Below are 25,162 nucleotides of genomic sequence, written 5' to 3' on the forward strand. Positions count from 1 at the left end.
ACTGGTCTGAAAATCCAGCTCTGATCAAAGGACCAGAGCTTCCAAGTGCTGGTTCCTTGAGGTAGCTCTTCAGTTAGTATTCCATGGCATCCCCCGAGAGCACAGTCTCTTGGTTCGATGAGATAATAATGTACTGATAATTTTATTTTATGAAATACCTAATTGTTTCATAGACTTACATTTTTAATGGTGGCTTTAAAAAAACGAGTCAAGCTTATGCGTAGTAAAGTAGTGTTTTAAAATGGAAAGTTAAGAAAGGAATTAACTGGTGGACAGAGGAGGAAAAACCCAAAATGAGTGATAGGAACTCTTAATCAAAAATGAACAGTCTGACAAATGCTAATGATTTGTGGACGTTTATATATATTGATATATATATATATTTATATATATTCTTTTTCAAAAAATGTTTTGTTTTGAAGCAGTTAGCAGAGGTCAGCCCATCAGATGTGATGCGAGAGACCTGATTTGGATGGGTCACACAGTTCAAATTCCTAACTACAGCAGTGGGGTATTGAAAACAAAATGTAGAGACAAGTATTTTTGAGCAATGTTAGACTGGAATGTGTTTGCACAAAATATTTAGCTAGCAGCCTGAAGTGGTAAACAAGTTAACAGACTGCATTTGTCTAATTCCTGTTGAGGGGAAAAAAAAAAAAAAAAAAAAAAAAAGGTCAGTACACTAAATAAATCTAAATAAATGGTTAGTTATAGATTGTTTGTCAGCTCTCTTGATTTGATGGAGGAATTGCAAAAATAGTTTTAACATCTCAGCAGCATGCAGGTTTTCAGCTGTTGCTGGTGGCTCGTGTAAAAGGCAGAGAAGAACCTGGATGGGAAATAAGGTATGGTAGTAAGGTGTTGTATCCTCTCCTGAAAATGTTTTTGGGAAATAACAGGTAGTTTTGCCTGGAAAAAACTACTGACCTTTAAAAGAACAGGAAAACAATAGACTGCTTCTCAGCAGGGGCAGTTAGCAGAATCCCAGGTAGGCTAACGAGTGAAACAGAGATTTTCACATGCTCAGGGCAGCTGTCAGTCTTGAAAGAAGCTGCTCTGAGAAGTGATGCTGTGAAGTTTTCAGCAGACCAGGTCCCTCTTTGTGGTTGCGTTGTTTCAGGGACCGAAGGGCCATGAAGTGTTAAAAACACAGCTGCTGCGTGCCAAGCTGGACGCGGTTCAGAGCTGCGCTCTGGTCTCACATGCGTCTGCTCCTGGAGAACTTGAAACGCTGCCCACAGCCAGGAGCTTTGGAGCACAACTGCTTCCCCTTTTCCTGTTAGAAAGCGTACAGGCTTTCTCTGTGCAAGGGCAGCTACTTGGGCACAAGGCACGCAGATAAATACATCTGGAATATAAAGAGGAGCAAGTGGAAAGGCAACCAGAGCCAGCTGCAGCTCCAGGTACAGCTCTGCTACGTCGGGAAGTGGGCTCCAAAAGCTTCCTCCTCTGCTTCCCAGGAGGTAGGTGCTGGGTTTCTGTTCCTCACCTCCGTGTTCTGCCGCACTGGGTCCTCCCCTGGGCAGCTTCTCTCTCGTCCTGCCCACCCCGTCATGCTTGCATTTATTGCCTTCTAGGTGCAGCTTCTGCTTCGCAAAAATCCCGTCCAGGCGGCTGCACTTCCTGCTGTGCACACCGAGCACTTGGGATCGCCTGATCCAGCATGGGTAAGAGACCCCCGGGATCTGCAGGGGGGTCTGCTGCTTTTTTCTGCAGTTCTGCACCGTGTGAAGTTTGTGAGCGTGTTTGTTAGTGGGGTGGACTGGTAAGGAGAGGCACAGCATGGGTGTGCGTTTCCTCTATTAAAGGGTTTACTTCTTTAAGCTACTGAAAGCTCCCGTGGTTGTAAATAAATAGCTGTAATGCTATCAGTGGCTGCTCTTTACGCTGTCATTAAATGTGTGTCCTAGTACCTCAGCATTTGGAAACTGAAATAAGTATCTGGATTTACTGCCGTAGTTGAATGTGGATGTGAGTGCCCCTTTCAGGAAGGTGGTAAACTGAGGACCCGAACTCCCTTTCTGGTTATATCATTTTTACTTTTATTTCTGGATGCCAGGAAATGAAGAGGACTGAAGTAGAAAAGTTACTTTGCATGTGAATATATTATTGTATAATTTACAAAGCGGACACTTACCTTGTGATTTCACAAAAAAAAAAAAAAAAAAAAAAAAAGTTGTAGAACTTAGAAAAACACCCATAACTGCACAGACAAAAACAATGCTTCTGACTCAGCAAAAGAGACTGGTTTTGGTTATCTCCCTGTGGTGAATGCTTATCTTTTTGTGCTTTTGTAAGTACTAATAGCACAAAATAAACTGTGTTCGTTTTACTTCAGTTCCTAAAAACTGCAAGTTTCAATTTGCAACCCATGATAATGACAGTTTTGTCTAAATGGCAGTGGCAGCCTTTAAGAAGTAACCAGGCAGTGTATAAAGAGTAAGTTAAATGCTGTACCGTGAAGCTTAAAGTAGCCTGATGGTGATTAATTGGTTACAAGGTTTGGAAAAGTATGCACTTGGCAGTGTATAAGATGAAGTCTTAGACTGCTCTTCAAAAATGTAACAGATCATTAAAGTCTCCTTGCGTAATTTGTTACTTGGAAAAAGATTTGGATTCTAGAAAGAATGTGCTTCTTTTGCCCCTGTTCTGTAAGGCCTGTTTCTTGGCATGCATATACTATAGCTGATAAACTCATTTCTTTTTTTGCCACTTGGGTGTTTATTTCAGCAGCGTAACCTGGCACAGTCATACCATGCACCAGATTTGCCTACCTTTGTTTTTTAATGTCAGCATTTAATCAATGCACACACTGAGGCTGAGTGAAGTTTCTATTTCCTCAGGCTCTGTGAAAAGCGCAGTTTGGCCTAGATTTATTCTACCTAACTTTAAGCTCTCAACAGAGGTGCCTAATCTATTGCCATGTTTCTCCTAAACTCCCTCTTACATGTAGGCACCTTTACAGTTTGTCTTAAGTGGGCTGAAGAACTCTGTTGCCATAAAATAATACGAATAAAAAGGCAAAGTCTTTGATGCTCCCTTCCTTCATTTCAAGCTGTTAAACCCAAACTGTGAAAGAAAGGACTTCTTCCTTGTGTAAATAGTTGCCCAGCTTACTATGAAACTGTGCTTTATCAGGTAGGATATTTTTTACAACACTATTACCTCTTGTTGTATATCTATAAACATCATTATACAAGACTACTAGTAATTCCAGGTTAATCTGGGTATAGCACACCTGTGCCGTGGCTTCCTCAGAGGCTTTGCATGTCACCTAGGAACGTTAACACACTTGTTACATAAGTATTTGTGGTGGTGGTCCATGAAGGATCCCAGTTTTGTTGGGTTTACTGGTCCACTTGGTCTCTAGCGAGATGAACAGGACAGGTAGAAAGACATGAAAAAATACAGAGCAAAAGGAAACTAGATTGGATTCTTCAGTTCTCTTTGCTCTCCAGAAGTGAGAATTGCTGTAAACAACAGTAAAAAAAAAAAAAATAAAAATTGCATTTTTATTAGCTCTTAGTGCATATACACAAAAAAACTGCATAGGAATGAGGAGAAGCTGGACTCATTGTACCTCCATTTGTGAGGAAAAAAAGGAAAATTGTACAATGAAGCAATTAAAGTTAAATGCGTGTGTTCTTCCTATTAAATTAACGTGAGCAATTGGTGGTAGAGAAATGTTGTTTTATTAGGAAGATGAGGAAGGTGGGCTTTGTGAATGAGGAGCTATCCATAAGAGAATTTGTCTGCAAAGGTGTAAGATACAGGGAAAAAAAAAAAAAAAAAAAAAAAAAAAGTGTTTTTGTCATAGCTGGAGCATGCAAACCACATGTATGTGATAACAATGTCCCACTTCCTGGTGTTCAAAACACTTAGCCAGCTGCCAGATTGATGGGGGCTCCGGAATGTAATGATTTATATTAATTTGTTTGCTGTGTAAATATCCATAGTTACTGTACATAGCATGTTGCTACAAGATGGTACAAATCAGTCTCATGACAAAAACCTTATTTTGTACTCACAAATGAGCTTGGCATCATATAACAGAAAGACTTTGAGCTTGGCATCATATAACAGAAAGACTTGCATCATCCTCAGATATCTTGAGGCAGTTAGATACAATGGTTTAGAATAAAAGAGTGTTTGAACAAGATCAGAGGGAAAGCAGAAACAAACAAATGTAAGAGGAAATGTTCCTCATCTTGCTGTATGTTTTCTCTGGAAAACAATTTTGCACAAATCTTTTTTCTCAAAGTAATCTGCAGAACGCTGCATTTGCAATGCTAATTACACTGTGGTCTAATGCATACTGAGTGCCTGCTAATTTAGGTGATTGAGAAAATTGGAATAAAGTTTAAATTATGGCTTTTTGTAAAACTTAGACATAAGTGGAACAAAGCAAACTTTCTATTTTGCGTTTTCAGATAAAAATGTTTCACAAAGAATGTGAAATTAAACCTAAAGTACTAAATAGCTCTTTTTGAGAAGATCTTGTTTTTAAAATTATGAGCCTCCAAATGCAATGAGTGGATTGCTTGAAGCATTTTGCCTCTAAAGAAAGGTCCATAATTAAATGGGCAATGGATCTGTTGCTACCTCTGGATCTGGAATCTTAGGCCTGCAGCATTCAGGACAAAAAAAAAAACACAAACAAACAAACAAAAAAAACTCTTTTGTATTTAAATGTGGCAGTGTCAGAGAATGGCAAACAATTAGCTGGTTGGCGTATTTTTGTAAGGTGGGGTCTCATGAGAGCAGAGGGGGAAAAACCTGAGAATACTTCAGGGTAATATTTTCTTAATTCTAGCCAACAGTTTATTGATACAGTCCTCAGCATACATGTTCTGGTGACTGTGCTTGAGTAGAAATTGCTGTGTATGAAGCTGCTTTAATATTACTTTAGATGTTGATATGGATCCAAGCTTGTACAAAGGGAAATAAGGAAGTTAGAAATAATCTGAAAAAGTTATGAAATGTTATGTGTAAGCAGCGAGTAGTGCTTCATGAAGATCAAGCTCTTAATTCTGAATGAGCCTAAAATAGGAGTCGTGTCTTTTTGACAGTGAACGCATCACTTTCCAGATAGAGAATCTGTGCAACTGCTGCAGTCCCATTCCCCATTGAAGTTTTGAGGGTTTATCAGTGGTTTTGACTGTCAGAAAACAGGAGCATTGCTTCTCAGTCTTACACGCTCAGCTTCTATAAAGTGTTGTCTTCTTCCCTCCTGACACAGAGCCCAGCTTTCCACGAGACTCGGTCTTTTTGTCTGCTTTTGTGGGGTTCTTCTAAAGTTATGGTTTCCCCACTAAGCTGTTTTCCTTCTGCTGATTCATGCTGTAGATGAGGAGCTAGAAATGGTAAATATGGAATTGCCAGTTCAAGGAACAGAGGTGGGGAGCTGAGTTTCAAATAGAGAAAATGTGTAATGATTCGTAATTCCCCTTTCTCTTCTCCTTTTTGGTCGCCTGCAGTATCACCTCTTACCCAGGTCATAAATCCTTAAAAGTCACCACTTCTTCAGCATTTATATGCAGAGGAAGACTGGAGGCTTTCCAATAATAATAAAATGGGTTGTTCAAACTGGGCAATCTGGCTACTTACTCATCTGGCAGTGATTCAGCAGCTATCTCTAAAACATTTAACACAATTTTCTTTAAATCCATAGACCATTGTCATATATGAATGTGGCTTAAAATAGTGAGGTTGAACTCTTTGAAATGAAGGCCAAAATTTGCCATCATTTTTGAGTGTGGAGTGTCATATTCAGTATATTTTCAGAAACTGAAGTAATTTCACCACTAACTGGAGTCAGTGAGACTTACAGGTGTTTGGTAATGTAAAAATCAATGTAAGATTCATCAATCTTTGAATTCAAAGCCAATATTATTTTATAGGTAAATTTTAAAATAATTTAGAGACTTAAACTTCTTTGTTTTCCTCTAATCAGCAAAATGTGGAGCATGTGGTCCAGGATATGCAACTCCTCTGGATGCCATGAAAGGCAAGTAGTGGGATCTTTTCTTAAATCCAAGCCATCAGTAAAGGAATTGATTTCAAATTCAGTGAAGATCAGTTAGATGCCTTCCAGAGTGGCTAATTAGCAAGGCCAAGTAGACTTCAAATACCAGAAGAGATTGGATTTCATTTTGGACCCAGCTGCACAAAGCATGCAACCTCTGTTACCATGAGTTCACTGAATCATAGTGCTAAAACAAAGCAGATTAGGGTTTAGATAAGTGTGCAGATATAGGATATAGGATGCTAATATGCTGCAAAATAGAGCTTATTCATAAGAACATGAGGTACAAGTTACCATAATTTAGCTTACAAAAATGATTCTTCTTTATTTTTGGGTGGAGAGCTTTATAGACTGCACTCAGACTCTCTCATAAAAGCAAGTGATTTTTCTACGAGAGAAGAAAAGAAAAACTGGAGAAGGGACTGTGTGACATAGTTCAATGGGAAGCTTCTCATCCATTTGTAGCTGTACTAAAGTCATGCTCTGATCTTCCCAGCACTGTTGGGTTAAATCCTGAACCTTACCAAAGCCCTTGAAGCATTTTGCTGTAGCCTCCATACAATGGAAATGTTACCTCCATACAACGGAAATACTGAGGTCTGGCTTCCTAGTTACCAGTGAGGAAGAATCACAGTTCGTAGACTTGGAGATAAAAAAAAAAAAAAAAAAAAAAAAAAAAAAAAAAAAAAGAGTATTTCAATATTAACCTCATTTTTTATAAAGTGGTTTGTTCCAACACATTAAACAAGACTTCTACCTTGAAAGGTCCCCGGGAGGAGATCTTGTACCTGCCCTGCATCTACCGAAACACTGGGATAGAGAAGCCTGACTACCTGGCCACTGTGGATGTTGACCCCAAATCTCCCCACTACTGTCAGGTACCCATGTGTAGAACAGCTCTAGTGCTCCATTTTCTAGGGAGATGAATATTTGGGTTTGCATTCACTGCTTCTAGTCTTACTTCTTACTTCTGATATGATTTGTAACCCTTCCAGTCATGAACTTTCCTTCTCTGCTCTGTGACTGACTTCATGTTTTGTTTCTCTTTTTTCATAACTTTCAAATAGGTATTTGCGTTGAGAATCAATTAAATCCTCTGCTGTTTTTCTTACTAGGTTAGTCAAAATAACATTTACCTTGCTAGTCTCATGACATGTTCAGAGCAATGCTTTTGTGCTAAGTGTTGTAATAGTCCTCTTCGTAGCACTGTTGCTGATTTATACTGAGCATAAGCATTAAACTCTAGAAGGTCTTATTTCCTTGGGGTGTGCCAATAGCGTGGACAGAGTTTATAGTATAGGATCCCTGATATCATGGGAAATTGTACACATTAGAAATCTAATCCATCTACTTTGTGAATGGAAAGCTGTAGGTAGCCATCTACCAGCACTACCAGATCCCAATTATTGTTAAGAGTGATTAGTTTGTTGCTGCAAACAGCATGCTCTAAACTGTATTTAAACATTCAGTGCTCATATGACTTAAATGACCAAAGATATGTTTGGACTCTGATCTCCATATCTTGAAGGAGCAGTGAATCTAGTTTGACAATGTAGATTTTCATAATTTGTTCTTTTTTTTTTATAACTACTGCTTAGGTTTTTATTGTAGAGGAGTGGAGGAAACAAATATCCTGAACATTTGGCAGAACTTAGCTGTTATCTTCAACTTTTCTCAGTTATACAGGGGAAAGGTAAAAAACAGAAGCAAGAGTGCAAATTAACAAGTCAGTTTGCAACAGTCAGCCCCAGCTGTAATCAAGTAAATCTTGTAAAGTGTAAGACTTGCAGCACATAAACAATTGATGGTTTGTTTTTTTCTTTGTCTTTTTTTTTTTTTCCATATTATTATTCCACATCTCCTTAATTAGCTGGAACCTTTAAAAGATTTGGATGAATTTAATAGCATACAACATTTAACAAATGCTATGCAATTGTGATGTCCAACTTTCTTCTCCTGCTTTACTGTTTCAGCTCTGCATATCTCGCACTGAATCTGCTTCCTGAATAACAAATAGCAGTTTTCTTCTGCTCTTTATTAATTTATGCTTTGACATAAAGACCCATTTCTTTGCCTAGGGGAAAAACTATCCTAGACTGAATCTTAAGTATGTCTCTGACTTTGTAGGTCATCCACCGCCTGCCCATGCCCAATCTTAAAGATGAGCTCCATCATTCAGGGTGGAACGCCTGTAGCAGCTGCTATGGGGATGCTTCAAAGAGAAGAAATCGTCTCATTCTACCAAGTCTGATCTCGTCTCGCATTTATGTGGTGGATGTGGGAACGGACCCGAAGGCTCCTAGAATCCATAAGGTATATTTTGGTTATTTCTTTTATATATATATATTTATTTTTATTTTTATTTTTATTTTTATTTTTATTTTTATTTTTATTTTTATTTTTATTTTTATTTTTATTTTTATTTTTATTTTTATTTTTATTTTTATTTTTATTTTTATTTTTATTTTTATTTTTATTTTTTTTGACCAAGAGATGGTAATTTTATGGATCCCAACTTAAAATTAGAATAGTGGAGTCAGAACAGATTTAGATACTTTTGCCAAATATTAGGAACTTGTGGGGGTTCTGAAACTCCTACAGTTTATTGATCAATTGCACACAAAAATCTTGCAAGTACATGTATATACAATGTCAAACACTCAGAAGTTAGGAAGTTTCAGAATTCAGCCTGCCTCTGCAATACAAATTTCAGTCAATGTGTTTGCACGCTGTAATATCGTTTCTGACTAGCAGATCACAAGGCAAATTCATATCTGACACAGTCAACACATTCAACCGAGCATATGTTTTTCAGAGATCCTAATGAATTCAAATTTGATGGGATTTCTACTGAGCAAAACCAGATCTTCTCCATAAAGGACACCTCCTCCTTGATTTATAATCCTTGTTCCTAAACTTACAATATGTAGATTTTTAAAAAGAAAAATCTAGTAAATTATTTAATATGGAGAAAATAACATTTTTTGTTATCTCTTGTTCTTTGAAACAAATCATTTATTTATTTATTTATTTATTTATTTTTAAAAAGCTTCCACTTCAATAGAACTCATTTGGCTTAGGTTTGGTTTGGATACAGGCTTTTTACTTTGTACACACCTGTTCAGATTCCCTTCTCAGACAGTGGAAAAATACACATTGCTGGAGTCAGATTTGTCTAACCTAGTTTAGACAACTGTATTAGGATAAGGATAAGGGAATTATGTCCTGAAAGTGTCTATATCTCTATTGATTATAAAATAAGCATAGAGGACTAGCTTTGATGTAAATATGTACACTGTCAGAATCGATACTTGTGTCCTGGCTTCAGTTGGGATAGCATTAATTTGGGTGAATCCTACACCAATGGGTAAAACTTCAGTACAGAGTGCCAGAGACAAATTTAGTGTACTTGCCAAACATGGCTTTTGAAGACAGGTCATAATGTGTAATGAAGGAAAATGTTAAGTGATCCTGCAAATGATCTCATTCATAATCTTACAATTTTGAGATCTTTAGAACATTGCCAGACTTTAAGTGTTAATACAGTGGAATAAAACATCCCAAGGGTCTGTTCCTATACAGTGGATTTTGTTTCGAACTGTCTCTGGCAAGTCTCAAAGATTTTTTTTCCTCTGAACTCCAAATGAGAGCTGACATCTGAAAATCGCACAGTGGTGTTTCTGCCACTATTACTAATTAAAACAAATACAGATGCATGTGTCTCAGTGGTGCATGAATTAGACTGTTGCTGTTTATGTTTTTGAAAAGAACAAACATATCTATAATGTCATGGATGGTAGTGTATTATTGGCTAGAGTAGAAAGGAAGAGGTGTCAAGTACTCAATAAGCAAAGTAGCAGAAGAAACTGCTGCCCTGAGGCACACACCATTCCCACTCTGAAACTTCTGTTCTTACTGGTAAAATTGGTATTCCATAATCTTAGCAAAGGTCTGGTTATATGTATACTCATTTTAGGTTGTGGAACCAGTGGAGCTGTTCTGGAAGGGTAATGTGGCTAATCCTCACACCTCTCACTGTCTGGGCAATGGTGACATCTTAATCAGCTGTTTGGGAGATCCTTCTGGCAATGGAAAAGGTATTAATCCCCTTTGTTATTTTATGGAATGGAATCACAATATTTTCGTTAAGCATAAGATCACATTTACAGAGTGCTTAGCAAATAGATATTTAGGTATTAATATATTATTTATCTTTTTTAACACTTTGTGTCTTCCATTTTGTATCAGGTGGCTTTATTTTGCTCGATGGAGAGACCTTTGAAGTGAAAGGAAACTGGGAGAAAGGGGAGAAGGTCCCCCCCTTTAGTTATGACTTCTGGTATCAGCCACGGCATAATGTTCTGATGAGCACTGAGTGGGGAGCCCCAAAAGTCTTGGCAGATGGGTTTAACCCCGCTGATGTAGAGAAAGGTGAGGGATCGTGTGTTTAAACTCTCAAAAGTAAAAGTGGTTTTTCATTAAAGTTAAAATAATCTCTTACGTGCTTCTTTTTGTCTGACCTGATCCCTTAGGGCATTATGGCCGTCATATTAATGTGTGGGACTGGAACTCTCATACTTACATTCAGAAAATTGACTTAGGGAAGGACTCCATTCCTCTGGAAATCCGATTCCTCCACAATCCAGATGCTGCAGAAGGGTTTGTTGGATGTGCTCTGAATAGTACAGTACATCGGTTTTACAAGACGGAGGTAAGCAATCAAAGAAGCCATGGCAAACCTAGCTGCTTCAGAAATCCACCAATCACTTAGGAAATAGAATCTGATTAAAAAGAGAGAGAGCTCCTAATTCCAGTCCAATTCTAGCCAAGCAATACCATCATGTCAGAGAGAAAACCATCTAATGATGGTGAGGATAAAAGCAATACCATGGGTTTCATGAAGTTACCATAAAGGTCCTTCATGGCTGAGCAGTTGCAGTTGGCAGACTTTCTGAGTATCTCTGCAGCTGACGTATGACTTGTCACCAGTGACAGCCTGTGCTGCCTACTGCTCAGCCACTATTTGGGAGCACAGGGAAGACCTGAAGTTAGAGCTAGGATGGTGTCATGAACAGGGGAGCATAACTATTGTCATTTTGGAGGGCAAGCTGGAGGAGATAGGATGACAGTCTATAGGACATTAGCAGTCTGCTGCTGTTAGAGCAGTCTGAGATGTTGTTTCATTACTAACAAAGCTCATTCTCAGTGGTGGTGTACTTACTGTCCTCACCCCTTGGTAACACTTCACTGCAGCATGTGTATCACCTCAGTACAGGACCTGTTAAATAAATAGTACTGTTTGCTTTTCCTCCCTCTGTCATGCTAGCTTCTTGGCTAACTTCAAGGCACTAATAATGCTGTGTTTTCTCCTGTGCCTTTTGCAGAAAGGAAACTGGGCAGCAGAGAAGGTGATTGAAGTACCCAGCAAGAAGGTGCAAGGATGGCTTCTCCCTGACATGCCTGGTTAGTATGAGCATGGTTGGGGAAGAAATGGGGTGTTCTCCTCTTCAGTTCCCTTCTGCAGTGTAGCTTTTTGGGAAATCTTTATGTGTTCAAAAACTTTCCTTTTAAAATACTAAGTTTCTGCTTGGATTCTTTGTATAACATGATGTAACCAATTTAGCTTTGTTTATGAGCCACCAAGTGGGAGATCTTGTCAGGCCTCTGCTCTCACATTGCTCAATGATTGAGGTTAGCTTCTATAGAAAAATACTTTGTGTTTGGGTCTTGTATATGAACTCACAGTAGTTCCACAACAGAACTATAGAATAGTCCTGGAAATGCTGGTAGGGTCTAAACCTCTATTTGAGTAAGCACAGAGTTTCCAAGGATGGTTGCGTTTGTTCAGCCCATTTCTTAACATATTTTTCTGAGGCTAATATGACTGGAATTTCAAAAGATCATAGGCTTGTGGTTTTGATTGTTGCTCGTCTAGTCCATTTTGTGACTGCTACTGCATCTTTTCTTGAAGGTCTTATTACTGATATCCTCATCTCACTGGATGACAGGTTCCTGTATTTCAGCAACTGGCTGCACGGAGACATCCGTCAGTATGATATCTCCAACACTCGCAAACCCAAGCTGGTGGGTCAGGTAAGCCAGCCTCAGAAAAGCTGTCACATACAAGGGCAGTACAACCTTATTTCCTCCTTTTCAGAAAGGAGGAAATGGCAATTTACCCTTGCTTGAGAATGATCACTATATTGCTTTCATGTTCCTTTGATATCCAGCACCTATTCTCACACCCTCCCTTGGTTACAGGTGTTTCTGGGAGGCAGTATCATAAAAGGTGGACCTGTAACTGTAGTGGAAGACAAGGAGCTGCAGTGTCAGCCAGAGCCATTTGTGATCAAAGTAGGTTTTCTTAACATGCATGTTGTAATTTGTCAGCACACTGCTAATTATAATCTGTTTTGAAATATCCCTACACTGCAGTCAAAGGTGCAACATATAAAGCAGTATCTGAGCAAGTTTATATCCTGGCTTACAGCCTGGGTTGCAGGTATCACATTTCAGCATGGGCTGGCGCTAGTAAATCCTGGTAAGTGTTCTGGGTCCCTGATGGAATTGTACAAGTTGTTTGACTGTACCAAAGGCTGTGTAATTACATCTTCCCTGCTGTTGTTAGCTAGCTAATTTAAAGCTAATTCAATGCGTATACATCACACTGCCATCATTCCTTCTGATAATCTTTCAACAACTGAAACACTAAACCAGGTCATGTAGTATTCCTCAGTGTCCCTTGTGTGTGTGTGTATATATAAGTTTTCAGATAAAGAGTTTTATAAAACTAGTCAGTGTGATAGAAAAATGAAAGAATATTAACTGTCTCTGGCCATGATTAGTGTGCATTAATATTATCACTGCCAAGGCAGCCATGTATGCAAAGTGTTATTGGAAGATCTGAACATATTGTGCAAGATCTGAACATACTCGTGACTAGATCTGTTGTCTACTGAAGATGGTTTGAGGAAGCTCCACATAATCCTTTTATTCATAGTGCAGTTTGTAACCTAGCTGCTGTATAGGCGTGTTCTTATTCCCAACAGTGTTATGCCACCCATCTCTTGCTTGATTTTTTTTTTTTTATGCTTTCATCTAAGCACAGCATCGTGATCCATTCAGCCCTTACTATATTACATTGTTAGTTCTGTGAAGTAAGCAAGACCCATCTGAGTTGGCTTTGAGGCTACCTCTTAATAAGAAATAAGGTTCCCCAAAAAAATGTTTTCTCTACAAAACAGGAAGATTTGTTACTTCAGTGTCAAGAATTTCAGAATGTTGGATGGTCCTCTAAGTAGCAGGCCTGTCACGTTGTTTTGTTTCTCCTTGTTGTTGCATTTCTTTTGCTCAACCTCTGTGGCAGCTTGTCTTGACTGCCTTGTTCTCTGTTACAATTTTAGGGGAAGCGAGTGCAAGGTGGACCTCAGATGATTCAGCTTAGTTTGGATGGGAAGAGATTGTATGTCACCAGCTCTCTCTACAGTGGATGGGACAAGCAGTTCTACCCAGATCTTGTCAAGTAAGTACACCTCGGTGAAAGGGATGACTGTACAGGCCTGTGTTCAAGATTTTACTACTATTACTTAAATAATAGTGTGCATATACCAGCTGGTCTACACAGGCAAGGAGACTGAATGCAGTAACTTTTTATGCACAGATCTCCAATCTGGATGTTTCACTCACAAGCGAGAATCCATCTCCCTCCTTAACAGGCACAAAACTCTGGGTCTGTACACACTGGTAAATAAGAATAGGAAGAAACCAGTAAATGTAGCCTAGCCTTCTGTATTACTTCCAAACTGCCTTTAAGCACAGCAGCATGACTATATTTTTTTGTTAATCAACAGTGGAAAAGATGATCTTCCAGGTGTCCACAGGAGGGCATAGTGCAGTTTGCCTTTTCCTTGTTAATTAACAACAATTCGCTGCTATGAATGAACTATTTCACTCATTAATTGCTAATATGAGGTTGCAGATTTTACTGAGGCAGTGTAACTCACTTTTTAGGCCTGCTAAGGCCTAGTTTGAATCTGGAATTTAATTTCCTTTCTATATTAAACAAAGAAAAATCCTGCCCAGCAAATATGAGTCCTTTTCCCAATGTCTGTTTTCTTGTCCCTTTTTTCAGGGAAGGCTCTGTTATGCTGCAGGTTGATGTGGATACTGAAAGAGGTGGATTGAAAGTGAACAAAAACTTCCTAGTGGATTTTGGGAAGGAGCCTGATGGGCCTGTTCTAGCTCATGAGATTCGTTATCCTGGAGGAGACAGTACCTCAGATATCTGGATTTAACTGTTGTATGGAGCTGTTTTCTTTTTTCTTCTTTCTTTCTTTCTTTTTTTTTTTTTTTCCCCATGTTTGTTTCGTTTGATTGTTTCTCCCTCTCTCTCCTCCCTACCCCCACTTCTGATTTTATATAGGTGAATCAGTTCAGCCAGGACTTTGTCCGCTGTCTAAATTTAGAATTCCATTAGGGTGAGCCACAGAAGCTCCATTTTCTTCTCATTCTCTGAGGCAGCCAAGTGAATCTTTCTGAAACATGATATACATCTCATTTATTTCTCTAATCTTTGCCTTAAGTCCTGTGTAATCACTATTGACTGCAGGTTTTGAGGCCGAGCACATTGATCTTTTAAGGATTGTTTGCCAGGTGGTGGTGGTGAAGCTGTTAAGAAGTGTACATTTCATGGGCTTGTCCCAGAGCACAAGTGTCCTTTCCCTGCAAAGCTTAATTTACTCATAAATTGATCGGTGTTATACAGCAGACACAGCATAAAAATAATGCGTATCTAATCTGAAGCCATGTGTTTCCAGAGCTGGGTTATATTTTAACATCTATGTATGTGATATTATAAAAAATCACCAATAAAATTGTTCTTCGAGTCAGATGGAGCTTCACTTTTTTTCTTCTCTTTAGTATATCATCTTTTTCTGTTTCAGAGAACATAAAATGTAACATCATTTCAGAAAGTAGCAATGACATTTGTTTAGAAATTCTTAGGTGAAGAATTTATTTTTGCTGAAGTCACCTTTGTTCCCATTATTACAAGCAGAGCTTCTCTTCCATTTTGTACAACTGGAGAAAAAGAAATACTCAAACGTTCATTTAATACTGTTGCAGAAGGTTTACCCACTGGCTAAAACCCATCCTTACTCACATGCACATAAAACTCTGGGTCTGCATACACTATTTGATGTTGTTTGTTGAAATCATCATCTCTTGGGAAGCAGGTAAGAATGTGAAGAAACCAGCTAGTGTGACCTAGGCTCGTGGAGCTGATGGTACTTCCAAACTGCTGAGTATCCTCAGAATGACTTCGTTTGCTGGAAGTTAAAGTAAGTAATCTTCTAGATGGCCACAGGAGGGCATAGTGCAGCTTACCTATTCCTTGCTAACAGTATTTTCTGTTTTTCTCTCATTTATTGTTAATTTAAGGTTACAGATTCATTTACGTTTTTGCAGCCAAGTCACATATAAGACAAATAAATACCTATATATAAAAGGTCTTCTCCCAGCGTGTTCAGTGTGCAATACAAGTCCACAACACGTTGCATAACCCTGTCATGCCCATGATCACAATGACACCATGTTCGTCCCTATCAGGGTTGGAAGTGATGGGCAGGAGGAGGGACGGAGCTGCCACCACGGTCTGGGCTGCCCCTGGTTGCTTTTCCATGTCACAGCTTCCTACCTGTGCCTGCCACAGGGAGCTCTTCTTGGGCTGGTAGCAGGCTGTAGCAATGTTGTTCCCCACCAACCATTGCTTGCGTTCCTGTTGGTGTTGCTGAGCCTGCTCTTATCCTTCTTCCTATCAGCTTTAATTAGAAAACTCTACGCCCCACAGCTTGGTTTTGTGAGGGATGCCAAAGACGTCACCGAGGAAAGCCAACTAGGATGACCAGCACACTGTTAATGAGCAGCAGACTAATGAAGTTTTTAATTAGCAGGTGTACAGGCACAAGAAGGTGCATTGAGACATGCACATGGTGACTGCAAAAGCACTCTGTCAGGGGCAGCAGCCAAGCCCCTGACGTTGCCTCTGATGGAGCAGCCGCTGCAGCTGCACCCTGCCATCAGGCCTGAGTGTCCTTCAGTGGGCAGCATCCCCTGGTGCCCATTTTCTGGAGCACATCTTCAGGCCGTGCCAGCCTGAAAGGCAAATTCCGTGGAATAAATGAGCGTGAGCCTGTGTGCCAGTCATTTTGCCTTTGCTGCCACCTGACCCGAAAGCGTTTGGCAAGCCCAATCACACGGAAGGTGATTCCAGTGCGTTTCACTGCCGTGCATGTATTTCCCCCCACTCCTACGTGTTACTCTCAGGTCATCAAGGCAGAAGGGCAGTCCTGGGCTTTGATCTTGATGGCATTTCTTGACCCCTCCTGGTGTTGGCAGAGGACGTAATTTCTTTCACAGGAGCCGCTCTTGCCTTGAGTAGGACTCCACTTCTCTGGCAGCTAATCAAACAGGGTTTTGTGCCGCTGCTTTGCATGCTTTGTGCTCTCCTCCGTGATGGTCTTTTACCAACTTCTTCTTGTCTTACAGAGAAACTTGACGTAGCTGGGCAGCAGCAGTGGCAGCACGAACTGTCCATTGATGGTTTGTGTGGAAGGGTCCAGCTGTGGCAGGTAACAACCCCTCTTCAGCCTGCCTTTGCCCTTGGCAGTGAAACTGATGAGGCGCATTTGTGCTGAACAGATCACGAGTTCTTGTAAGAATCCTTGGGCAATGGTGTCAGCTTGATGCTCCTCTCTGACAGAAAAGACCAAGAGTTTGGCTGCTCCCGTGTCCCTCTGTCACCTGTTTAGAGAGCTGTGCTGAAGCCAGAGCCATTAATTAGAGCCTGGGCGAGATGTCCTCTCTCCCGATAGGGATCTCCCGAGGGCTTCTTTAGTGGCTCTGTCAGATGTTTCTGCATTCCTACGTGGAGCAATTACTTACCCGATGTAATTTGCCCGCTGATTGAGGAGTTCTTCCGCGAGATATGGTACTCGTTCACGTTCCGCGGCACTTGGTGGATTGTAGGGCTTTGTGCCACCCAGTCAGGACCCTGTCCCAAGAACCCATGGAGCTGTGCAGTTTGTCCAAGCAGGTGGACATGGAGACACCTCCAGCATCAGTTTTTCTTGGCATCGTTCTGCTTCAGGGAGGTGCAGAGAGGATGTGGCCACTGCTGCAGTGCCGTGTTGTGACGCCGACCTGCCCTGAATCCTCGAGGTCCCTATTTTTCACACGTCGACTGACTCTCCCGTGTGCAGGTGCAAGCCTGAGAGGCAGCTGGCATGTCTTGATCCTCAGATGTGCTGGACCAAGACTGGCACAGAATGTACATCCTGAGGCATCCGTCCCTGGCCATAGTTGTCTTCTGAGTGCTTGGGAGCTGGTGGCAACTCCTCAGGTCTCCTGTGAGCTCAGTACTGGTGGAGCCCCTGCCTCTCGGAATCCCTGGATCCCGGTTCTTCCGAGCTCAGGAAGTCTTCTTCACGGGTGGAGGAACCTGTGGGCCTGGCTTTCTGAGCTGGTGGCAGGGAGCCCGTGTCTTCCTCTGAGCCCTCAAACAGAGACGTGCCTTGTGTCAGGGTCCAGATTTTGGAGGTGCCTTTGGTGGCCTCCATGAGTTCAAGCCTCGTAATTTCCAGGAGGCTGCTGGTGGGGCCAATTATCTAGCTGGGCTTCTCATCCCTCGTGTGGAATTTGCAATCGCTGCACATTTCTATTGCAAGAAGCTGGGCATGGGGGATGGCTTTAATTAGCTTGTGTCTTGGCTGGGCCATGGAGGCCTCCAGAGCCCAAAGAAGTCCCAGTGGAGATGAGCAGGGCCCCAGGATCAGATAGGGGTGGCTTGTGCTTCAGGAAAGGACCTGCATGGACTAGCAGATTTTTCCTCTAGATTGGTGGTTAGCAAGGCGGAAACAAGCCACAGCGCTGGTCTGGCACCTCCCAAACGCTTGGGAACATTCGCTCCTCCCTTGGCAGCCTGCTTTCTGCCCCCCACCCCTTAGTCGTGTATATAAGGGCCCTCCGAGCAGCCCTGGCACTACACAACCCACTCCAGCAAGGCAGACAGCAAGCTGCTCCTCCAGCCCCAGCACCTCTGCTCTTGAGGACAGTGAACCAGAAGGCCTTCAGCATGGGTAAGAAACGCTCTGCAGCCTCCCCACAGCAGCTCCGTGCCTTCTCGCTCCATCCTGGCCCTGGCTCCAGCCTCTGCCTGGGGCTGCAGACATCCCACCTTGAAGCCGAGTCCCACTTGTGGACTGGGAGCTTTGTTCCTCTGCAGCGCTGCAGGAAGGTGGGACTGAAGCCTGGGGCTTTGCCTGACAGGGCACAAAGGTGTCTTTCATCTTGCTACTGGTCTGCTTCCAGGGGCTTAGCTTTGCTCATTCCAACCCCCCTGCCTTGGGCAGGGACATCTCCCACCACACCAGCTTGCTCAAGGCTTCATCCAACCTGGCCTTGAGCACTTCAGGGATGGGGCATCCACAGCTGCTCTGGGCAACCTGTGCCAGTGCCTCACAGCCCTCATAGTGAAGAATTTCTGCCTTATATCTAGTCTGAATATTTGCAAGTAGATGCTGGTCAGAGGTCCCCACTGATGACGAGGGTGGGCGAAGGTCCGCTGGGTGGGATGGAGCCTTTTGAACTGACAGCATTTAAGGACGTGGATGTTTCTCCTTTCACTTTTCTCTTTTTCTCAACTCAGACAGATGCAAACTTCAGTGCTACGACTACCCCGTCTGCCCGGACGTTGTGAAAGGCAAGTCCTCTCAGGAATGTTTGGAAAGGGGGGCGTTTGTGAAAGGGGGGTGTTAGCTTCAGACTGGATGATGACAAAGCCTGAGTCTTTTAGAGACCACCGTTCATTAATTGCATGTGCTGAGTCCCTTCCCTCGGTGGGAGAAAACTGGAGCTGTGCAGTGATCAGTTTGTGTTGTGTTCTCAGCTCTGGGCCAGTAGTGAGCCAGGGCTGGGCAGTTGTCATTGACCATGGAGGAAGGTTGTAGCTGCAGAAAATGTGGCTTAGTCTTATCTGAGTCTGCTGAAACTTTTTTTTTTTTTTTTTTTTTTCTTTTATGGTCATTTTATGTCTCTGTTTAACACAAGTTTTCTTTATTTGAAGCTCCTAGGGAAGAGGTTGCTTATGTGACCTGTACTTACCGAGAAACATGCATCGACCAACCTGACTTCTTGGCCACTGTTGATCTCAACCCCAGATCTCCGTATTACGGCCAGGTACCTGTGCCTAGACTATTTCTACTGAGCTGATGACTAGCTGCTGTCTTTGTGCTTCCTGATTCATGACGTTTACTCCTTTCTGCTATGGAAAATCAGAGTGCTTTCCAGCCACTCTGTCATGCTTGTTGTTTTTTTTTATGCCTTGCACCTTCTTGTCTTTCCACATCTTCATGTCTGTCTCTGGGTTGATTCTTTTATCCTTCTTCCTATTTGTTTTTCATGTCCTCTTCATGACTGTCTGGGCAACCAATAATTTTTGCCATGACAGGCCTATTTCTTGCTTCTCCACTGGTGATACACACCAGCCTGGGATGTTGTCTGCTATGAATGTTAACTTCCTGCTGCTTTTCTGCTGTCCCCTGTGTACCTGGCTCCAGTTGAATCATCAGCATCTCTTTGTCTCAGGGGACAAGCCAGTAGGGATTCACTTCCCAACTCATTTCCATAGCAGCTTGGTGCTACTAGTGAACTTTTGAGCACATGCTCTGAATCACCCTGCCAGTGGCTGCTCAGCAGGGAATATGTTCGCTAGTGACCCAGATGGTTTAGGGTATCCTGCACTTTTGCAGATTTCAGCTTTTTTCTACTGTACTGCAATTTCAGAATGCTCTGAACCAACCTGTCTGCTATCATCCTAAACGTGAAATCCTTCAGAAACAAGTAAATACTAGGCAGATTGTCTACATCAGGGGTGTATATATATTACCTGATTACTCCATTACTGCAAGAGATTAGGAGAAAATGCACTTTAAAGAAAATACAGACTTCTGAAAGTCCACTGTTCGGAGAAGCTTCCAGAGTGAATCACCTGACATGTCAAGATGATAACCATCATTTCTTCATATGTAATTTTCTGAATTTTAGTGGCATGGGGTGAGGAATTCTTGAATGAATCTTTGATATCTCCACATTTCCCAGCTGCACACAGTCACCTGTCAAAGGGCAGTGGCTAGTGTAAGGAGCAATGTTCTCCTTTCTGCGTCTCTAGAGGCAGTCCCAGCTCTAGTCACATGGAGGCTACAAAGATAGAAGTATCTGCCTGTATTAATGTCCCCTTTTCTCCCTGCCTTCCTGACTGAACCCTAACTTTGCCTTTGACTGCCTAGGTGATCCACCGCCTGCCCATGCCCAACCTCAAAGATGAGCTGCATTCCTCAGGGTGGAGCGCTGGCTGCGTCTGCTTTGACAATATCACAACAAAAAGGAACAAGCTGATTCTCCCCTGTTTGATTTCTTCCCGTATTTACGTGGTGGATGTGGGTTCACAGTGCCGGGCTCCCAAGCTGTGTAAGGTATGCCTGAGCTGATTCAAAGGCAACTTTCTGGGAAGGACTTGGGAACTGGTGCTTCTGGAATAATGCACAGGGAAGAAGGTTTTCCTCCTCTTCTTTTCTTCCCCCTGATTTTAGAGACCTGGGTCATGGTTCCCCCTCGGCTTTCTCCTTCTCAGGCTGAGGGGAGGCTCCCATCCCCGTTTTCTTGCCTTCCCTGTGCCTGTTGCATTCAGGGAGTGTCTAATAACTGGAAGCCATGTAGCACCCCATGCCTGGCCCCCATCCCAAAGAGTAAGGTGGGCAAATAAGCTCTTACAAGTTGCTGCATTCATGTTGTCCTTGTAAAGGAGAGCTCAGTGGCTTCTTCGCTTCTTTCCAAGGATGAGCAAGGCCTAGCAGGTGTGATTTCTTCAAAAGAAAACTCCTGTGAACATCAGAAACCTCAGATGGCAAAGACTCTGCTCTGCCATGTAGTGTGAAATAAGCAGATCAGTCAGACTTACTCGTGTATACACTTCTTTCAGATGATTGAGCCAGTGGATGTCTTCTGGAAGTGCAACAAGGGATACCTCGGTGTACCTCATAGCCTGCCTAATGGTGATATACTGATTGCCAACATGGGAGATCCAGCTGGCAATGGAAAAGGTACTTTTCCCTACAATAAGACCATGAACAACATGACTGGTTGGAAAGATGAGTATTCGATCTGTTGTGCATGCCCTCTTGCATCACAGGAGGATTTATTGTGCTGGATGGAGAGACCTTTGAGCTGAAAGGTAACTGGGAAAAGGAGTGCGAGGCCCCCCCAACTGGCTACGACTTCTGGTACCAGCCCCGCCACAACGTTCTCATCAGCTCTGCCGGACTGGTTCCAAAACGTGCGGGGCGTGGATTTAATCCTGATGATTTGAAGAAAGGTGAGAATGGGGATGCAAGCACTGAGCCAGAACTGACCAGGGTCATGGGAGGATGTTGATGCGGTTGCTGAACGGTCCAGAACCGGGGAGAGGGGGCAGGCGGAGTTGTCCCAAAATGGCCCATTTTACAGGTACTGCCCCAGGACGTTCATCGTCTCTCCTCAAGACAGGCTGGTTCCTGTTCTCTCCCTCTGCTCCCAAAGCCACTGCATTTTGCTGCTGCTAATGCTGGGTAGCCGCTGCCGTGGCTGTCCCTGCCAGGGAGCATTTTTAGGTGTGAGCGATCTCCGTAGCTCCCCTGCCCTCTCCTGACTCTCGCCTTTCCTCTTCCTCAGGGGTCTTTGGGCGCCGCCTGAACGTGTGGAACTTGTCCTGCCGCACCCTGACCCAGTGCTTTGACCTGGGGGAGGACTCTCTGCCCTTGAGCGTTAAGTTCCTCCACAACCCCGATGCTGCTGAGGGCTATGTCAGCTGTGCCCTGAGTGGCATCATCTACCGCTTCTACAAGACTTGTTGTGAGGCAAGTATTCTGCCAGCAGCCACCAGAAACCCAGGCGTGAAGTAGGCACTGCACCCAGACTCTCTGAATTTAAGAAGCGATTGGACTGCGTGCTTAGGCACATGCTCTAAAATTTTGGGGAGAGCTGTGCGGTGCCAGGAGTTGGACTCAATGATCCTTAGGGGTCCCTTCCACCTCGAGATATTCTATGATTCTACAATCTGCCTGGCTGTGCAAGTGGGCGAGCGCAGGGGAGGGCTCTGGCCTGAGCAGCCAGGAATGCCCACGGCACGGTGTTTGTGCTCCTTTGCAGAGAGACACCTGGTCAGTAGAGGAGGCGATTCAGATACCAGCCAAGGACGTGTCGGGATGGATTCTCTGCAAGATGCCAGGTTGGTGAGCCCTGAGGTGGAGTTGCCCTTTTCCTCTCGGAGCGTTGCGTTGTGCAGCCTGGCAAAGCCCAGCGGCTGTGCCCTGTAAACCCAATGCACGCCGTGCCAGAGGGGCTGAGTTTTCTGCTGACGCCGCCTCCTCCAGAGTTCTTTTTTCTGTGCCCTAGCTTTCACAGCCGACATGGTCATCTCCTTGGATGACAAATACCTGTATCTCAGCAACTGGCTGCACGGAGACATCCGCCAGTATGACATCTCCAAAACCTGCAAGCCCAGGCTGGTGGGACAGGTAAGGACGGGCAGAGGGGCTTGCAGCGTTGCTTCCTTATCAGTACCTGGTGGTGGTTACAATACAAGCCACACATCTCCCACTGCCTTGCTTCCAGGTGTTTGTGGGAGGCAGCATCCTCAGAGGCGGGCCCGTGACTGTGTGTAGAGATGAAGAGCTGAAGTGCCAGCCGGAGCCCTTGGTGATCAAGGTGAGCTGTGTTAGGAGGGGAGGCAGCCATTGTGCTCTGCTTCTCTGCTCTGCTGCCTCTGCTTTTGCTTGTCTGCTGAGAGAAAGAGGCCCTGACATCACTGCTCTCTGTTGTGCCTCCAGTGCAAGAGGGTGTACGGTGGCCCTTGTAAGATGCAGCTCAGCTTGGATGGCAAGAGGCTGTACGTCACCAACTCCTTCTACAGCACGTGGGACAAGCAGTTCTACCCGAACGTGGTCAGGTAGGAGATCTGGGGGAGGAAAGGGGCCTCTTTTGCAAGGCCTCCTTGCTAGAAGTGGGGAAGGTGCCTCACCCGGGGGACTGCAAGGAATCCCTTGCGCTTGCTCTTGTTGAATTGCACACGCAATTGTCTCCCATGCACCTCTGAACCTGCTCCCTGTGTGGAGCTGCAGTGGCAGGGCTTGGCTTGGGAGCGTGTACGTTGATCGGCCTTGCAGTTGGAGTGAATCCATCTGTGGGTCTCTCAGAGCCAGGCCACGGCTCTGCTCCACCAGAGGCGTTTTGGTTTAGTAACGATGACCTCCAACACAAAGGCAAGCTGCAGCCTGTCTGTCACATCATGCCTGGCAGTTTACTCGCCTCCGGTGAGAATTCAGCACGGAGCCATGGGTGCTGGTGTTAGCCACTGCTGGGAGTGAGCCTCTGCTGTCTTCTCTGTGGAGAAGACAAGATGTCAGGGAGAATGCCTCCACCTCATGAAGGGCATGAAGGGCCCCGTGTGCTTGTCTGTAATACCTGCTCTCTCACCCCCCTGCAGGGAAGGCTCTGTCATGCTGCAGATTGATGTGGACACTGAGAAAGGAGGCCTGACCGTGAACAAGAACTTCCTGGTGGATTTCGGAAAGGAACCCAATGGGCCTTGCCTTGCCCATTCTATCCGCTTCCCTTGCGGAGATTCCACCTCCGACATCTTGGCCTAGACGCCATCGCCTAGACTCCCTTCTTCTCTCTAGTCTTCGGTGCAGCTGTTAAAACAGAGTGTAGGGTAATTGGGTCTGGGGGTCCCCATTCGTTGCTGGAATCTAGGTTTCTGCTAATGTGAGCTACAGCTCAGCTGTCCTGTTGGAGGCTTTGATTCGGGCAGACCAGTGGTGAGCACAGACACAGTATTCACCTTGTGGCACCGTGTGTCTGCCTTTGGTTTCAGTGCAAAGAAACCCCTGGGCACGCTTCACAGAGCAGGGTTAAGGGTGCTTGCTACTTATCGTGTAGAGATGTGCAGTATGCACAGCACCATTTCACAGATGTCTGCATACCCATCGTGCTGTTTGTCATTGCTGTGGGGCCTGTTGGGCACCTTTCTTGCTGGCCTCAGCCTGATAGCAATTGCTGTGGCGTAGCAGGGTCTGATGGGAAGTTGTTGAACTCTGTTATGATTCAGAGCTCATTCGCACTTGGAAATGACAGGCAAAGAAAGCAAACCAACCATTTTGTCTGAATTGCTGTTCTTCATCCAGGTCATTCCTGGACAGTCTTTCCCTGGTGCAAGAGCACTTGAGGCTTGCTTGTGGCATGCTTGGGTCAATATTGTATTACAGCCAAAGGAGCGAGTAGTGCTTTAATCTGAAAAGAGGTGCCTGTTTCCTGACACTGGTTTGCTCTTGTGTTCTGCTTTAAACACAAATAAAATTGTTCTTTGCATCACCTAGATCTTCACGTGTCTTATTTCATTGAACCTTTCTATAATGTTTTCAGCAGTGGTTAATGATAAGGTTGATGTTTGGGAAATCACCTCTACATAGTCACCGATAGTGCAAGAGTGCCTGTTTGTCTCTGTGAGATGCAAAGGTTGCAAAAATGTCAATATATTGTGGATCATTACAAATTTTAGCTTTTTACTTATCTACATTGGAAGAGTAACTTCATTTCCTTCCTTCACCCCTTCCATCAGCAAACTTATTGCTGGGTTCTTCTGTGCACCCTTATTGGTCCTAGAGAAAATCCAGCCTTTCTGGAGATTGCTTCCATAACTTCCTGAATGAAGTGTCCAAGAAGTCTGGAAGGAATTGCCCTTTGTGGAAGGGATAGGGGGTTTCCTCTCCCCACGGAGCAGAGAGGATGAGGTTAGATGAGGGCCCAAGTTGCAGTGGTGAGCCTTGGGTGGGAAGCATCCCTGGGGTACTGCTCTTCAGCCCCACAATCGCTTGGGAGTGCGTGAACCCTTGCTGAGGTCCTGCAGAGCTTCCCTATCAGAGGAGCCTTTCAGGTGATGTCCCTGCTGGTGGGGTGGCTCTGGAATGAGCTCTCCCCTTCCTTCAGACCCCTGCCAAGCATGGGTCTCTCCAGAGGTGCCGCCTCCTCTCCATCGGCTGCAGGGAG

General features: G+C 43.7%; 2 protein-coding genes across 5 annotated transcripts; both read left to right on the plus strand.

Moving 5' to 3' along the window:
• The first annotated feature begins 1,042 nt into the window (after positions 1 to 1,042).
• On the plus strand, positions 1,043 to 14,913 carry LOC311425151 (methanethiol oxidase-like). Of its 4 annotated transcripts, none has more exons than XM_084500689.1 (13): positions 1,043 to 1,463; positions 1,578 to 1,667; positions 5,954 to 6,007; positions 6,791 to 6,903; positions 8,153 to 8,338; positions 10,002 to 10,122; positions 10,274 to 10,456; positions 10,558 to 10,736; positions 11,410 to 11,488; positions 11,997 to 12,118; positions 12,287 to 12,379; positions 13,429 to 13,547; positions 14,157 to 14,913. In XM_084500689.1, the coding sequence occupies exons 2-13, from the start codon at positions 1,664 to 1,666 to the stop codon at positions 14,317 to 14,319; spliced, it is 1,416 nt and encodes a 471-aa protein (XP_084356815.1). In that variant the 5' UTR covers positions 1,043 to 1,463; positions 1,578 to 1,663; the 3' UTR covers positions 14,320 to 14,913. The 4 variants fall into 4 exon arrangements, with proteins under 4 accessions (XP_084356815.1, XP_084356817.1, XP_084356816.1 ...); XM_084500690.1 differs by having other exon boundaries at positions 1,206 to 1,403; XM_084500691.1 differs by lacking the exon at positions 5,954 to 6,007 and having other exon boundaries at positions 1,148 to 1,463.
• A 143-nt stretch (positions 14,914 to 15,056) lies between these two features.
• LOC311425150 (methanethiol oxidase-like) lies at positions 15,057 to 24,491 on the plus strand. The gene is made up of 13 exons (XM_084500688.1): positions 15,057 to 15,363; positions 16,571 to 18,159; positions 18,729 to 18,782; positions 19,146 to 19,258; positions 20,368 to 20,553; positions 21,060 to 21,180; positions 21,270 to 21,452; positions 21,788 to 21,976; positions 22,269 to 22,343; positions 22,511 to 22,632; positions 22,730 to 22,822; positions 22,945 to 23,063; positions 23,601 to 24,491. The coding sequence occupies exons 2-13, from the start codon at positions 18,156 to 18,158 to the stop codon at positions 23,761 to 23,763; spliced, it is 1,422 nt and encodes a 473-aa protein (XP_084356814.1). The 5' UTR covers positions 15,057 to 15,363; positions 16,571 to 18,155; the 3' UTR covers positions 23,764 to 24,491.
• Positions 24,492 to 25,162: the final 671 nt, after the last annotated feature.

Source organism: Aythya ferina, assembly GCF_964211825.1.
Source record: "Aythya ferina genome assembly, chromosome: 29".
Lineage (NCBI taxonomy): Eukaryota > Metazoa > Chordata > Aves > Anseriformes > Anatidae > Aythya > Aythya ferina.